The 16791-nt window shown below is 44.2% G+C and overlaps 2 protein-coding genes across 7 annotated transcripts in view; one reads left to right on the top strand and one right to left on the bottom strand.

Moving 5' to 3' along the window:
• MYO1E (myosin IE) overlaps positions 1-2547 on the top strand; it is a 197502-nt gene extending 194955 nt beyond the window's left edge. For all 3 annotated transcript variants that reach the window (XM_036903024.2, XM_036903023.2, XM_057488848.1), the window contains one exon: positions 1453-2547. In XM_036903024.2, the coding sequence (XP_036758919.2) occupies positions 1453-1529 (77 nt within the window). In that variant the 3' untranslated portion in view covers positions 1530-2547. The remainder of the gene's footprint in view (positions 1-1452) is intronic.
• A 140-nt stretch (positions 2548-2687) lies between these two features.
• CCNB2 (cyclin B2) overlaps positions 2688-16791 on the bottom strand; it is a 30346-nt gene continuing 16242 nt past the window's right edge. For 3 of the 4 annotated variants that reach the window (XM_036903028.2, XM_036903026.2, XM_036903027.2), the window contains exons 8-9: positions 15796-15906; positions 14392-14667 (exon numbers count right to left, since the gene is read on the bottom strand). In XM_036903028.2, coding sequence (XP_036758923.1) covers positions 14557-14667; positions 15796-15906 — 222 coding nt within the window. In that variant the 3' untranslated portion in view covers positions 14392-14556. Of the gene's footprint in view, positions 3579-14391; positions 14668-15795; positions 15907-16791 lie in introns of those variants that run through there. The other variant, XM_036903030.2, reaches the window with a different exon arrangement.

Below are 16791 nucleotides of genomic sequence, written 5' to 3'. Positions count from 1 at the left end.
GAAACATAAAAAAGTTTCCTTTTTCATTAAGATCAGTGTGGGAAAGGATTTCAAAAAGTGATAGAAAGCCAAGAAGCTATAAAATAATTTGATGCAACTACGTAAATAGTAAAATATTATTAAAAGTTAATAAAAATGCAAGAAGGAGTGTCTGCAACTGAGGTGATAAATTCGCTAATATATAGAGAACTCCTGATCTGCAAGATGAAGGCCAACAGCTGATAGAAAAGTAGGCACATGACATGAACAGTGGAATATATGCAGCTGTAGAACAGAATATGGAAGTTCTGTATATACTGGTAGGAAGTGATCTTTAGTACATATTTATTAAGATTTTTTAAATTGCAGAAACATGGTATGCATAGTATGCCATCAGTTGTGTAGAAAAGGGAGTAATTTTTATAAATACTTGCTTTTACGTACATGATATATCTGGATGAAAGTATAAGAAATAGGTAATACACTTGTTCTCGAGGATGGGACCTCAGTGGCTCTTGTCACTGTTTATCCTTTTGTACTTTCAAACATACATATTAAAGCAAAAAATAAATTATATTTTCTTACAAAGGATAACAGAATGTCCATAATCTTTGACCCAGGAATCTAGCCTGTAGTACCACGTGCACATGGGCATGAAGATATATATGGACGTTTATTGCATTAATAGTGAAAAATTGGGAACAAATGTCCACCAGTAAGGGAAGAGCTAGATAGATTTTGGTGAACAATGCAGCCATTTAAAAAAAATGAGACGTGGAAAGATTCTATGTATCAAGTGTCAAAAAGCATGATACAGAATGGCTGTTTCTGTTCAAAATGAATATATATATATATATATTTACAATCACAGAAAAAGACCTGGAAGAATATTTGCCTGGTACTTTCAGTGCGGGAGGGACTGGGAGATGGGAAGTGAGGCTCATGAAGTGTTGCAGGTGAGCTTTCCCTGCAGACAGGACACTGAGGTGGAGCTGGGCGCGGGGACGGGCAGTGGGCGCGCCCTGCGAAGGAAAGGGCAGGCGAAGGGATTGGGAGCCAGCCGACCACGTCTGTGCCAACCTCGCAGCTGCTCCAGAGCAAAGACTGCTTGCTGAGGGGGCCCCAGCCCAGGCGTGGGCCCAAGGCTGCCCAAGGAGGAGCGATTGGCCTCCTCTCTGAGGCCAGGCAGTCGTAGGGGGCTGGCCGCTCGCAGCTGTCAGCAAAACGTCACGTCTGGGCAGCAGGTTCTTCCCTGCAGGGGGCCTGAGTGGCGCGTCTGTGTGCCTGCTCTGGAGGGGAGGCGACTTTTAAGGACAAACTTTTTCACTTGAAAAGAAAGGAAAGAAGGGCAAAGAATGTGGGTGGAGCCAAATCACCTTGGCCCACGTGATGCACCCTGGGCGCAGGGTGTGTGTGGTCCCCGCACAAAGAGCCTTGCTCACCCTCCCTTTCACCCTCTCCGTCTCCCTGCAGATCCTTCTGGCTGGTGGACGGGTCGACTCCGAGGCAAGCAGGGCCTGTTCCCCAACAATTACGTGACCAAGATCTAAGGCGCCCAGATACCGACGCACGGGGCCAAGGAGCTCCTGGCACAGACAGGGGAGGGGACTTCAGGAGCTCCCCTGATCCACAGCAAGCAAGGCTTCTCCAAGGCTTGGAGTCACTCTGGCACCTTCCCCGTGGAGAACACGGAAAAGCTGGTCTGGGAACACGGAGTGTCCCTCCAGAACTGACCCTAAAAGGTAGCCTATTCATAGGAACCCAGAAAGGCAAAACGACCACCCACTAAGATTTATTTATTGTATTTAAACCTGGTGAGAGGACGGGCGAGGTCCGCCCAGACCTTGTTGGCCCCACAGCACAGCACCCCGCTCACTCGCCGGGCCCGGGGAATGGCTGTAGGCTAGCCACTGACAAGTGCCTTTAGTTGAAGAGCACATTTCTTTTATCTCCCTTTTCCTTACCTGACACACACATTCCCCTCTGCCACCTTCCCTCAGGGAGCACCCGCTCTCTGCAGGCTGGACTTGGCCTGGGCGGGCACTTCCTGTGCCAATGCCAAGGGCCAGCGTGACCTGCCGAGCCCGCAGGCGCACAGGACCACTGGTTACACTTGCAGGGACCATCGGGGCTGCCGGGCCAAGCAGGGGCTAGGCGCTGGGCTGTCAGCCTGCTTTCTCTGGGTCTTCAGTTGGAATGTGGCTGGCCCATGTTGGTTTTGTGTTTAATGCTGTACCTATTCAAGAAGGATCTCTTTTTTTTCAAGCTGTACATTTATTAAAAATAGATCATAAACTGTATATATAAAAATCTCGATATGGTAGAAACCTGTATGAATGTACTAAGTAGTGTTCCACTGTGCTTGTTCATAAGGTAGGTTTTATTACAAAACTCGCACCAGGTACTTACAAATGTGCACTACTCCTTTCAACCATAGAATCAGCTCCTGCTTTCTCGCTCAGGCCCTGCTTTCTAGCTCAAACCCTCCCCGAACCTTTCTCCATAGTAATTTCCTCTGCATCCCTCCCTGACCCCCAAAATAAATAAAGGAACCAGTGAACCACCTTGTTCTTTTGTGACATTTGCCATGGTTTGAACTGCGTCCCCACAAAAAAGTTTGTTGAAATCCTGAGCCCCAGTACCTGGGATTTGACCTTATTTGGAAATAGGGTCTCTACAGAGGAAATGGAGTGACAATGATGTCATTAGGGTGGGCTCTAATCCAATATGATAAAAAAGAGGAAATCTGGGCACAAATCAGCACACAAACAGAGAGAGGGACAGTGACGTGAGGAGTCAGCCATCTATGAGCCAGGGAGGAGGGCCGGGCACAGATCCTCCCTCCGAGCCCTCAGAAGGAATCACCCCTGCAGACACCTGGGTCTCGGACACGTAGCCTCCAGGAGTCTGAGCAGGACATTTCCATTAAGCCCCCCAGGCTGTGGTGCTGCGTTACAGCATCCCCAGCAAGCGGGTGCCCTGCTCGCTGCAGTAACCCTTGTCCACAGTGCCCTGTGCACCAGTGAGGGAGTGGTTCTGGAAGAAGACTCACTTTTCCACCTGTCCTCTCAGGTGCCACAGCCATTCAGAAGGTTTTGAGGACATAGAGTCTGGCTGGCACACACCTTTGTTGCCATTTCAGGATGCCAAAGTCCTTGGGGAAAAATGCTCAGGGGTTATATATAAGGGAAAACAATGTATCTGAACTGGGAACAAGATGAAGATGAATAATTTAATTGTTTCACTTCAAGAACAGGGAGCAGACTTCATTTGGTTTAAGGCCTATTTCAGTTCCATTTTGTGACCAGATTGAAAGGAAAATAAAGCCATCATGGGATGACATGAGGAAATGCAGTCCTATCAACACTAATAGTCTCTTCATATTTTGCAAAGGACTTCCACAGTCCTGAGCTCACTGTAATCGAGAGGAAGCAGGTAGACCCAGAATGCAGCCGAGGATCTCCGCGGGCCCCCACAGCTCCGTCCGCAGGCTGCCCTCCTCGCAGGCAGGGGCAGGGGTGCCAAGACGGCCTTTGGCTGTTACCAACCACCCCTGGCTGGTGAGGACAAGCTTGTGTTTTTCCTTCAAACAATCAGCCCTGGGATAAAAAAAAAACAACCCTCAACTTTAAAAGAATCTAGGGCCAGCTGACAGGACAAGTCTGGGTTAAGCATAGGTCCTTTTGCAAAGGGCTATCTTGAATCTAAGTGTAATTCAGGCTTTGGAGGAATTAAGTGACCTTGATGGGCACTGCAAGAAATCATGTGAAATTCCTTAATAACAACGTATTAGCTTTTTTATTTTGCTAATATTTCTTTATTGTTTAATTTTTTATTTCATTTTTAAAAATTTATTTGTATTTTTTTATTTTCGTATCATTAATAAACAATTACATGAGCAACATTATGGTTACTAGACTCCCCCCATCACCAAGTCCCCCCAACATACCCCACGGCAGTCAATGTCCATCAGCATAGTAAGATACTACACAGAATCACTACTTGTCTTCTCTGTGTTGTACTGCCTTCCCTGTGCCCCACCCTACATTATGTGTGCTAATCGTAATGCCCCCCTTATCCCTCCCTTCCCACCCATCCTCCCCAGTCCCTTTCCCTTTGGTAACTGTTACTCCATTCTTGGGTTCTGTGATTCTGCTGCTGTTTTGTTCCTTCAGTTTTTCCTTTGTTCTTATACACCACAGATGAGTGAAATCATTTGATACTTGTCTTTCTCCGCCTGGCTTATTTCACTGAGCATAATACCCTCTACCTCCATCCATGTTGCAAATGGTAAGATTTGTTTTCTTCTTATGGCTGAATAATATTCTGTTGTGTATATGTACCACATCTTCTTTATCCATTCATCTACTGATGGACACTTAGGTTGCTTCCATATCTTGGCTATTGTAAATAGTGCTGTGATAAACATAGGGGTGCATCTGTCTTTTTCAAACTGGGCTCCTGCATTCTTAGGGTAAATTCCTAGGAGTTGAATTCCTGGGTCAAATGGTATTTCTATTTTAAGTTTTTTGAGGAACCTCCATACTGCTTTCCACAATGGTTGAACTAATTTACATTCCCACAACCAGTGCAGGAGGGTTCCCCTATCTCCACATCCTCACCAACATTTGTTGTTGTTTGTCTTTTGGATGTTGGCCATCCTAACTGGTGTGAGGTGATATCTCATTGTGGTTTTAATTTGCATTTCTCTGATGATTAGCGATGTGGAACATCTTTTCATGTGCAGGTCAGCCATCTGAATTTCTTCTTTGGGAAAGTGACTGTTCAGCTCCTCTGCTCATTTTTTAATCAGATTATTTGCTTTTTGTTTGTTGAGGCACGTGAGCTATTTATATATTTTGGATGTGAACCCTTTATCAGATGTCATATATTCTCCCATACCGTAGGATGCCATTTTGTTCTATTGATGGTGTCCTTTGTTGTACAGAAGCTTTTCAGCTTGATATAGTCCCACTTGTTCATTTTTGCTTTTGTTTCCCTTGCCCGGGGAGATACATTCATGAAGAAGTTGCTCATGTTTATTTCCAAGAGTTTTTTGCCTATGTTTTTTTCTAAGAGTTTTATGGTTTCATGACTTAAATTCAGGTCTTTGATTTATTTTGAGTTTACTTTTGTGTATGGGGTTAGACAATGATCCAGTTTCATTCTCTTACATGTAGCTGTCCAGTTTTGCCAACACCAGCTGTTGAAGAGGCTATCATTTCCCCATTGCATATCCACGGCTCCTTTATTGTATATTAATTGTCCATATATGTTTGGGTTAATATCTGGACTCTCTATTCTGTTCCACTGGTCTATGGGTCTGTTCTTGTGCCAGTACCAAATTGTCTTGATTACTGTGGCTTTGTAGTAGAGCTAGAAGTTGGGAAGCGAGAATCCCCCCCACTTTATTCTTCCTTCTCAGGATTGCTTTGGCTATTTGGGGTCTTTGGTGGTTCCATATGAGTTTTAGAACTATTTGTTCCATTTCGTTGAAGAATGCTGTTCATATTTTGATAGGGATTGCATCGAATCTGAAGATTGATTTAGGCAGGATGGCCATTTTGACAATATTAATTCTTCCTACCCAAAAGCATGGGATGAATTTCCATTTGTTAGTGTCCTCTTTAATTTCTCTTAAGAGTGACTTGTAGTTTTCAGGGTATAGGTCTTTCACTTCCTTTGTTAGGTTTGTTCCTAGGTATTTTATTCTTTTTGATGCAATTGTGAATGGAATTGTTTTCCTAATTTCTTTTCTGCTATTTCATCATTAGCGTATAGGAATGCAACAGATTTCTGTGTATTAATTTTGTATCCTGCAACTTTGTTGAATTCAGATACTAGTTCTAGTAGTTTTCGAATGGAGTCTTTAGGGTTTTTTATGTACAATATCATGTCATCTGCAAATAGTGACAGTTTGACTTCTTCCTTACCAATCTGGCCGCCTTTTCTTTGTTTTGTCTGATTGCCGTGGCTAGGACCTCCAGAACTATGTTGAATAAAAGTGGGGAGAGTGGGCATCCCTGTCTTGTTCCCGATCTCAGAGGAAAAGCTTTCAGCCTCTTGCTATTCAGTATGATGTTAGCTGTGAGTTTATCATATATGGCCTTTGTTATGTTGAGGTACTTGCCCTCTATGCCCATTTTGTTGAGAGTTTTTATCATTAATGGATGTTGAATTTTGTTGAATGCTTTTTCAGCATCTATGGAGATTACCATGTGGTTTTTGTCCTTTTTGTTGATGTGGTGGATGACGTTGATGGATTTTCAAATGTTGTACCATCTTTGCATCCCTGAGATGAATCCCACTTGATCATGGTGTATTATTCTCTTGATGTATTTTTGAATTCAGTTTGCTAATATTTTGTTGAGTATTTTTGCATCTGTGTTCATCAGGGATATTGGTCTGTAATTTCCTTTTTTTGTGGGGTCTTTGCCTGGTTTTGGTATTACAGTGATGCTGGCCTCATTGAATGAGTTTGGAAGTATTCCCTCCAATTCCATTTTTAGAAAACTTTAAGAAGAATGGGTATTGAAGGGCCCCCACCCATAAGATGGCGAACTTCCTGCTTCTCATCCAGGTCCTCGTTTCCCACCGGCGCCACCTGAAGCCCAATCACCTCTCTCCCCCCCCCCAATCCCAGCACCTGGCCAATAGCCACCAGCCCCGTAGAAGTGACACCACAATCACCCCATGCCCCTTCCTATATAACCCAGCACCTTTCCCTAATAAAGCGGAATTCTCTGGTGAATTGCTGCTGTGTGTCGCTCCTTTCCTTTCAGGTATCATGTCTTCTCTAAATGTATAAAATTCAGTGGTGAATCCATCTGGACCATGGGTTTTGTTCTTCAGTAGTTTTTTGATTACCGATTCAATTTCATTTCTGGTCATTGGTCTGTTTAGATTTTCTGTTTATTTCTTGGTCAGTCTTGGAAGGTTGTATTTTTCTAGATAGTTGTCCATTTCTTCTAGGTTATTCAGTTTGTGAGCATATAGATTTTCATAGTATTCTCTAATAATTCTTTGCATTTCTGTAGTGTCTGTCATGATTTTTCCTTTCTCATTTCTGATTCTGTTGATTTGTGTGCATTCGCTTTTTCTCTTAATAAGTCTGGCTAGGGGGTTATCTATTTTGTTTATTTTTTCAAAAAAAATGAGCTCTTGGTTTCATTGATTTTTTTTTCTTTTGTTTTATTCTTCTCAATTTTATTTATTTATTCTCTGATCTTTATTATGTCTCTCCTTCTGCTGACTTTGGGCCTCATTTGTTCTTCTTTTTCCAATTTCAATCATTGTGAATTTAGAATATTCATTTGGGATTGTTCTTCCTCCTTTAAATAAGCCTGGATTGCTATATACTTTCCTCTTAGAACTGCCTTCTCTGTGTCCCACAGAAGTTGGGGCTTTGTGTTGTTGTCATTTGTCTCCATATATTGCTTGATCTGTTTTAATTTGGTCATTGATTCATTGATTATTTAGGAGCATGTTGTTAAACCTCCATGTGTTTGTGAGCCTTTTTTATTTCTTTGTACAATTTATTTTTAGTTTTATACCTTTGTGATCTGAGAAGTTGGTTGGTAGGATTTCAATCTTTTGGAATTTACTGAGGCTCTTTTTGTGGCCTAGTATGTGGTCTATTCTGGAGAATGTTCCATGTGCACTTGAGAAGAATGTGTATCCTGTTGCTTTTGGGTGTAGAGTTCTGTAGATGTCAGTTAGGTCCATCTGTTCTAGTGTGTTGTTCAGTGCGTCTGTGTCTTTACTTATTTTCTGTCTGGTGGATCTGTCCTTTGGAGTGAGTGGTGTGTTGAAGTCTCCTAGAATGAATGCATTGCATTCTATTTCCTCCTTTAATTCTGTTAGTATTTGTTTCACATATGTAGGTTCTCCTGTTTTGGGTGCATAGATATTTATAATGGTTATATCCTCTTGTTGGACTGCCCCCTTTATCATTATGTAATGTCCTTCTTTATCTTGTTACTTTCTTTGTTTCGAAGTCTATATTGTCTGATACTAGTACTGCAACAACTGCTTTTTCTCCCTATTGTTTGCATGAAATATCTTTTTCCGTCCCTTGACTTTTAGTCTTTGTACGTCTTTGGGTTTGAGGTGAGTCTCTTGTAAGCAACATATAGATGGGTCTTGCTTTTTTATCCATTCTATTACTCTGTGTCCTTTAATTGGTGCATTCAGACCATTTACATTTAGGGTGATTATCGCTAGATACGTATTTATTGCTGTTGAAGGCTTTGGATTCATGGTTAACAAAGGTTCAAGGGCCGGTTCTTTACTATCTGTCTAACTTTAACTCACTTATTATGCTATTATAAACACAGTCTGATGATTCTTTATTTCTCTCCCTTCTTTTTCTTCCTCCTCCACTTTTATATGTTAGGTGTTTTATTCTGTGCTCTTTGTGTTTTCCTTGACTGATTTTGTGGATAGCTGAATTTATTTTGACTTTAGTTAGTATTTGGTTGGTCTGCTTTCTTTGCTGTGATTTTATTTTTCTGTTGACATCTATTTAGCCTTAGGAGTACTTCCATCTAGAGCAGTCCCTTTACAATACACTGTAGAGATGGTTTGTGGGAGGTAGATTCCCTCAACTTTTGCTTATCTGAGAATTGTTTAATCCCTCCTTCAAATTTAAATGATGATCTTGCTGGACACAGTATTCTTGGTTCGGGGCCCTTCCATTCCATTGCATTAAATATATCCTGCCATTCTCTTCTGGCCTGTAAGGTTTCTGTTGAGAAGTCTGATGATAGCTGGGTGGGTTTTCCTTTGTATGTGATCTTTTTTCTCTCTCTGACTGCTTTTAATATCCTGTCCTTGTCTTTGATCTTTGCCATTTTAATTATTAAATGTCTTGGTGTTGTCCTCCTAGGGTCCCTTGTGTTGGGATATCTGTGGACTTCCATGGTCTGAGAGACTATTTCCTTCCCCAGACTGGGGAGGTTCCCAGCAATTATTTCTTCAAAGACACTTTCTATCTCTTTTTCTCTCTTCTTCTCCTGGTATCCCTATAAAGTGAATAATATTCCATTTGGATTGGTCACACAGTTCTCTTAATATTCTTTCATTCCTAGAGATCCTTTTATCTCTCTCTGGCTCAGCTTCTCTGTGTTCCTGTTCTCCGATTTCTATTCCATTAACAGCCTCTTGCACCTCATCCAGTCTGCTCTTAAGTCCTTCCACTGATTGTTTCATTTCTGTTATCTCCCTCCAGACCTCATCCCTTAGCTCTTGAATATTTCTCTGCAGCTCCATCAGTATGGTTTTGACTTTTATTTTAAATTCTTTTTCAGGAAGATTGGTTATTTCCGTCTCACCAGGCCCTTTCTCTGGCATTTGAGTGATTTTGGACTGAACCAGATTCTTCTGCCTTTTCATGTCAATAGAAGTGATCACTGGCAAGTGGCATGTGTGTCAGCTTGGAGAACAAAGTCCCTTCCTGCTTGCTGGTCACCTTGCCCATCTCCACTGTTTGTGCCAGTTAACCGTACACAGGGAGCAGCCTCTGGGTTCATCCCCTGAGCTGCAATTTGCAGGGTGGCCTTCAGGATGGCCTATGGCACTGGCGGGAGTTGCCGGCAAGCAACGTGTGTTCGCTGTGAGAGTAAAGCCCCTTTGTGCCTTCAGGGATCTGTGCCAACTCTCCGCTGTCTGTGCTGGGCAGCTGCACGCAGAGGGCAGCCTCTGGGTCTGGTCCGTTTAACTGGGCGCTGGGAGAAGACTCTGTGTGGGGCTGCTCCCTGCCTGCTCCGCAGCAATGGTGGGTCAGCTGGTCTACTTGCAGTGCTGGCAGGGGGAATGAACGGCAGGCTGCTTGTCACCGTGAGTGGCTTCAGAGCTCCATTGCCACTCAGGGGGTTAAGGCGCCTGAAGTTCCTTAAAGTTCCCAGCCTGCTGGGCTGAGTGTGCCAGGACGATTTTGTCTACCTATTAAACCCTTGTCCCTTTAAGATTTTTAAAGTGTCCGCTCTTATTTTGTCCCAGGGCAGCTGGCTGTGGGGACCTGTTCACTGTCTTAGTCTCAGATATCTGTTTCTCTAATGTCCAGTACACCATGCAATGTGTGTCTCTGCTCCTGGTGCAGGTTACTAGGGCTGGTTATGTAGCAGTCCTGTGCTTCCACTCCCTCCCCACTCTGATTCTTTTCCTCCTGCCGGTGAGCTGGGGCGGAGGGAGTGCTTGGGTCCCACCGGGTCACAGCTTTGTATCTTACCCTTTTCGTGAGATGCTGAGTTTTCGCAGACGTAGATGTAGCCTGGCTGTTGTACTGTATCCTCTGGTCTCTCTTTTAGGAATAGTTGTATTTTGCTGTATTTTCAAAATATATATGGTTTTGGGAGGAGATTCCCATCACCCTACTCAATGCCACCATCTTGAGAATCTCCCAATGTATTAGCTTTAAATAATTTTCCCTAATATCACGCATTTTAAAAAGCCTGCTGCAAGGAAAATCAGTTGCTTTCACTTTAAGGATTGGCATTAAACGTGTGTGTAACTAGGACCCCTCAGGCTCTAGCTGACAAAACAGGAACTGATTTAAACACCCCCACAAGCCTTCTCCATGGGGATCACAGAGCAAGCCCCCACCCCTGCATCCATGTGCCTCACCCAGTGGCAGGTTCAAGGAGGTGCTCAACAAATGCTTACTAGGTGGACAAATTCATGTTTTTAGGTGAAGAAGGCTTAAAGTCATCATCTTAGGCTTCCTCTAGTCTTTGGATCTAGCGAGGTCTGCTATTCTGTTCACTGTCAGCTGAACATAAAGAGGATCAAAGAGCCATCCTACTTCAAGAATGGGCCACCCATCTTGCTACACTAATGGACAGTGACTGCATTGGGGTATGGGTGGGGACTTGATAATATGGGTAAATGTAGTAACCACATTGTTTTTTCATGTGAAACCTTCATATGAGTGTATATCAATCATACCTTAATAAAAAAATTTAAAAAAAAAGAATGGGACACCCTGTTTGGGATAAGGGGAGTGCATGTGCACATACACCACACATGTACAGCACTAGAAAATGCAGTGCAAAGATGCAACTGAACCAAGAACCAAGTGAGCAGGCCTGAATGTGGCTGCTAGGGCAGAGGTGTTCATACTAGTCAGAGATGAGCAGGTCTCAAACACTTGGGCCTCAAGGTCCAATTCCACTCACAATATTACTGAGGACCTCAAAGAGCTCTGCTTTCCTCAGGTACATCTATCCGTATTTACCTTATTAGAAATTCAAACAAAATTTTGTACTACCAACAAACCACTCATTCCCCTAACTGCCAGAGTAATGACATCATCATGCCACGTAGCCTCTGGAAGATTCCACCATACACTACTGACAGACAAGAGTGAAAGAAAAGCAAATAATATCCTAGTATTAACCATTAAAATAGTTTTGACTTCATGGGCTTCTTGAAAGGCTCAAGTACCCCCAAGGGACCAGAAGCCATGTTCTGAGAGCCACCCGACGGGTCAGTACTAATCAGTAGAGGGTGCCATAGAGAGAGCATCTGGAAAGAGGCAAAAGGACCATCTCTTCCACAGTGCTTCGGGAAGCCAGACAGACGCCCATGGAGAGGGCAAAGGATGAATGAACCCTGTTTTATGAGTTTGCTCACCAACCAGTGGGTACAAACCACCCACACCCCAAGGTGTTGTCTCAGCCCATCTGATCAAATGTGACTTACCATCGTAACCAAGTCCAGCCCCATGAAGGTGGAAAGGGGATGAGGAACACAGATTCTCTGTAAAGGACATTCCTTGCCATGCACACACCATGTCCACTGATATTCTAATGGCTGTGACTGAAATCATGTGGCCAAGACTGCAAGGAGGGCTGGGCGTCTCTTGCTGGGGACAGTCTGCAGAAAGCAGGCTGCCCAGGGCACCAGGGAGAGGGCTTCCTCCTCCTACAGACATGGCTCCTTTCAGGCAGTGATGCTCACAGGAGCAAAAGAGAAAACACTGTTGAGCCTCCGCATATCTTACCATCTCCACTGGCTTGCCACACAGAAGGGCTCATACACAATCCAAAAGCTTTCCCTTGGTGACTCCCTCTAAACTCCCACCAGACCTGCTGAGTACAGATGCAGTGACTAAAGCTGGCCCTGTCTCTCCTTGCTATTTCTTTTACAGGTGTTTTCTGGGTGGTTCCATTGGTGGGTGGGGCGGAGTCCGTTTCAGGAGCAGCGAATGCACACGCATCTCCAGCGGCCAGCCTGTGCCCCCCGCACACCTCCCTTTTGTGATCACAAGGAGGGGAGCCCTTCTGCACTGCTGCCCCTTCCCCTCGTTTGTGTCTCTCAAGGCCCAGCTGGTGTTCACAGTTCCTCCTGAATTTAGCAACTCACTTTTACTCCTACCAGCTAATCTTGCTGCCTTTCCCTCATACTGTACTACACCTGCCTCCCTCTAGCTAGGATGGCCTCGTGTAAAACCTCCCCTCTGCAAATGAGAAGGCTCAGTCCAGTTCACTACCTCACCCAAGGTCACACAGCTTTTAGGGAGAGGAGCCATATTTGAACCCTGATCTGACCCCAAGGCTCATGCTTTTAATCTTTGTCTTCAATTCTCAACACATGTTAAGGAGTTTGGTACTCTAGTTGTCAACCTTTAAACTTCCAATATCTTTCTCTCAGAAATCAAGAAACGTAAGAAAAGAAAAAAACTCACAAATAGGACTCGACAGCTATAAATTTGTAAACACCTTTAATGGGCAAGAGCTGTGTCTATCGTATCTTTGAATGCCCAGGGTTCATCTCTTTTCAAGACCGTCAACCTCCTTAAAATAGCGGCTGCTAATATTCGGCACCTCCATATGCGATATGCTAAGTGCTTGACATACTTTATTTAGTACATTATGAAGTACACACTTTTCTCCCATTTTACAGACACAGAAACGGGCACAGAAATCACACAGCTGCTAAGTACTCAGACCCAAGCAACTCAGCTTCAGGGCCTGTGGTCTTTACATACTGTGGTTACAATCATCTCATTTTCTAATTTCAGTGCTTTTATGACAGCATGACTTCTACTTTTATAGGTTATTTCACATTTATGACACTTTAGTTTTGGGTGTCTGCTGTGACACAGAAGGAAGTATATTAAAGGTCTTTTTTTATGACCTCCTGCAAGTATGAAGTTCCTGAGTCAGGCTATTTAATGTTTAAGCAAAATATGTAATAAAGAAGCTATATAATGTCTTTGGAATATTCCTACAAAACCCATCCTTTCTAGAAGAGAAGTTGGGAGCTCAAGCATTCCTGGGAACTAACTGCCTTCCAGAGCCAGGAAAGCTCTTTCATGGCTTCACTTCATTACCATTGGCACCTCTGACCTAGTCAGCCTAACGCTACCACGGGAACATGCATCACTAACTCAACAAGGGATATTTATAAAACTTTATATTAGGACTTTAACATTTAAAGATACCCAGTTCCTCTAAATGCTGGAAACCTAAAGACCTTCAAGTCAGCAGCCCCGGCCAGCTCAGGGAAGGGGGGTGAGAAGGCAGCCCTACCCGGGGCCAGGCTCTCCCTGAGGTGCGGTGCAAGCCACAGCCGGGTCACAGAACCAGCACCAGTGGATTTCAGGGCCTCGCAGAAGGCGCTTTTACCGCACCCAAGGGTGGGGGAATCCTGAGGTCAGTGAATTTACTGGGAAGCTTCTCAGTCCTTATGAATCTTACGTGACTTTGTGATGCTTCCCAAATCTATTTCACTAACTCCTTCCTCTCAAACAATTAAAGCTTGTTGAACTAATTGTTTGGGAAGCTGTTGCTATAAGAAACTCATTTGTTTTGTTTGGGTTTTTTTAGTGGCTGGAGACTGAGAATGTATTTTCACCTGGAAAACAATGTTAAATGTGATCAAATGCCTCCCCCCTCAACACACACACAAAATAACCCATAATGCAGTTGAATCAGGACAACAGGAAAATACATTCCAAGTTTCAACTTAAAAAGGAAGTCCCAGGCCCATTTTCTTTTTCCAGATGTGACCCCATAGGACTGCCATTCCTGGTCTGGGCCATGCCTTTGAGAGACACGCCATGAACACTCCCTCTGGGGGCCTTTGCCCCAGCGGGCCAGGTGTTCTAGAGGAATTAGGTGAGAACAGTTAAGTAGGCTTTAGAAAGGGAATCGTCATGGTTATCCTCCCATTTTAAATTTTCATAAAAAGAATCACTCTTTTTACATTCACGAAGTTTAAGAATGGGTTAGAATTCACTGAGGCCATGTTCCTAGTTCTAGTTTTTTTCATTTGAGAAAATGGTAGGAAGATCTTTCCCAAAGCCATGAAGGCTATTTACATACTATTCAGAACAGCTCAGAAAGCAATCAGTCCAAGCAAATTTCTACTGGATTTCTTCAGTTACGGAACCCACAAACACAGAATACCTTAAGAAAAATCATTAGCTTTATTTTTCCTCAATATACATTTAGAAAATAGGTCTGAGAGAAGGTTTCATGAAATAGACCAGAGGACTATATACAAAGTCAAGAATTCCACCTGAGCAAGGCCAGGTGCACAGAGGAAGCCCTCTTCCCTGAAGGCCACGGCAGCCTAGGCCCGTCCCGTCGGAGGGGAGGCAAGCTCCCGGATGGCTTTCGAGTTCAGCTGAGGAATTGTGCTGATCTTCAGGAGCTTACTGCTTGCGTACTTATTCTTGATGGCCTGCAGAAGTCATCTGTGGTTAAGCACGCCTCAGGATCCCCGCACACTCCCTGCCCCTTGTTCCTAGTCTAACTCACAAGCATGGAAGGGCCAGACCCACAATCTCCAGACAGTAGGATGATGCCAAACCACTAAAGCCGGGGAAGGCTGTGGGGCCAGTGTGTTGTGCCTGACAACTTCCTCCCACGTCTAGTGCTGGATAGAGCCTGGCTGGTAGCATAGGTGATGGGGGAACAAATGATTTCAGGGTCCAAGGAGCAGGCTTTCTCTCATAAGCCACCAGAGCAGAGGGAGGTGGAAGCTGGATTGATCACACCTACGTGCCATTGGGACATAATAAATTCACGAGGACTGGCAGCAAAAATTGGCAATAAAAGTGAGTGGCAACTGGCGCCTAGCAGATCCCAGACAACACCCTCAAGCCTGCAAACACATCACACTCCACAGTGTGCTGGATCACGCCAGAACTGCACGTACAGGAGGGCTCAGGCTGTGAGGACAGTTGGTACACACAGCTGGCTCTGTCACCAGACCCTTGGTGAGCTCTGATAGTCGGTGTCACACAAGCACAGGACACCATCCAATCTCCTCCACTCCTCCTCTCCGGGGGCCACACAGAGACAGACCCCAGGCCCCAAGGAGGCTTCCTGAATGGGCTTCTTGCCTCTCCTTCACCAGGCTTGCTATTTGGGTGCCTTTCAGGCATTGTCCCAAAAGATACTGGACCAAGGTCCAAAGACCCTGGATAAAAATGGTCTTTACTATATTACCTGCATACCCACAGCTTCCGTAGGGCCCCCGAGGTGGGCCCTTGCTGTCCCAGACCATATGCCAGCCAGCACCCTTCCCAGGACGCTGGGACGAGCATCAGTGAACAGCTGCGCAGCTGACTATTCTGGGCCTAGACACGGTTAGCCTACAGACCTCGCTTTAAAGAGAGTCTGCTTTCAGGGCTGACCAGTCTACTCCATCTCACACTGTGCTTGAAAAATATAAAGAGTTTGTGCTAACAGACTCACAAATGCCAATAGTACATTTACATGAAAATGTACACATGCACACATACACATACTCTCATACACAAACCCACAATCTAATGCTCTCCACAGCTTAGGGAAGAATACTTACGATGAATTTCGTTAAGTTTTCATTTACTTTCACTACGTTTTTGGCCATATGCTGCATGACTTCCAATACTTCATTCTCTGCGTACCCAGTATAATACCGCTGCTTTAGGTTCTGGAGTGCGATACAAAGAGAAGGGGCAAGACAAGGCCTTCACTGCTTTAGAAGAGCATGTCTTACATATGCTGACACTACTTATGCAGAAGCTATAAAAGAATATTCTTATTTTCTAGAAATTTCATCACAGACCTAACCACTACCATAATAACAACAGAGCAGCCAGCAAATGTAGGATGCCTCTGGCTCTGAGCAGAACTAAATTAAGACATTGTGTGCAGCTCTTGGCTAAATCAAGTGACAAAGGTTCCCTATTATTTTTTTTTAAAGAAAGCTGCACAGGACTTTCAAGTACCAAAGCTTTCATGCTTACCTCTATCAACCACTGGAAGGAGATACGGGCATGGTGGGGGACAGAGCAAATACAAAACCCAAGAAGGGAATGCCCCTTTACAGTAACAGCAGGGACCTGGGACTAACACGCCTCACACACGCCCCCAGCAGAGCCCTGCCCAGCCGTGGCTGGTGGGGTGCTCAAGGGCCCAGGTATCCATATTGTCACTCATGGAAAGAGGTTCAGAATTAAGAAATAAACTGGGCCATAAGCAGCAATCTAACCTACCAAATCCAGATGACCTAAGACTACCCAGCATTCTCTTGGAGGGCCCTGTGTAGTCAAGCACTGGAGAGCAGGGGGCACTCAAGAAGCCTCCAGGCCCAGCCTCATGAACTGGCCTCCCAGAAAACAAAAACCAAGCAAAGGACACTTGTTGACTGATGAGACTTATCATGAGGGAAGATAGGTAACCTGACTTTATTTCAGTGTAGTGATAAAATTCTAAAACCTAAAATGCATCTCTTTCATAAGCTCAATATCACTGAGAAAATAAACCACCACTTAATTTAATCCTAAAATACTTACAGGGGAAATAAAGAACTAAG

The sequence above is a fragment of the Manis pentadactyla genome, chromosome 11 (assembly GCF_030020395.1).
Source record: "Manis pentadactyla isolate mManPen7 chromosome 11, mManPen7.hap1, whole genome shotgun sequence".
Classification (NCBI taxonomy): Eukaryota; Metazoa; Chordata; class Mammalia; order Pholidota; family Manidae; genus Manis; species Manis pentadactyla.
The sequence above is the reverse complement of the archived record's forward strand: the minus strand, read 5'-3'. Positions and strand labels throughout refer to the sequence as shown.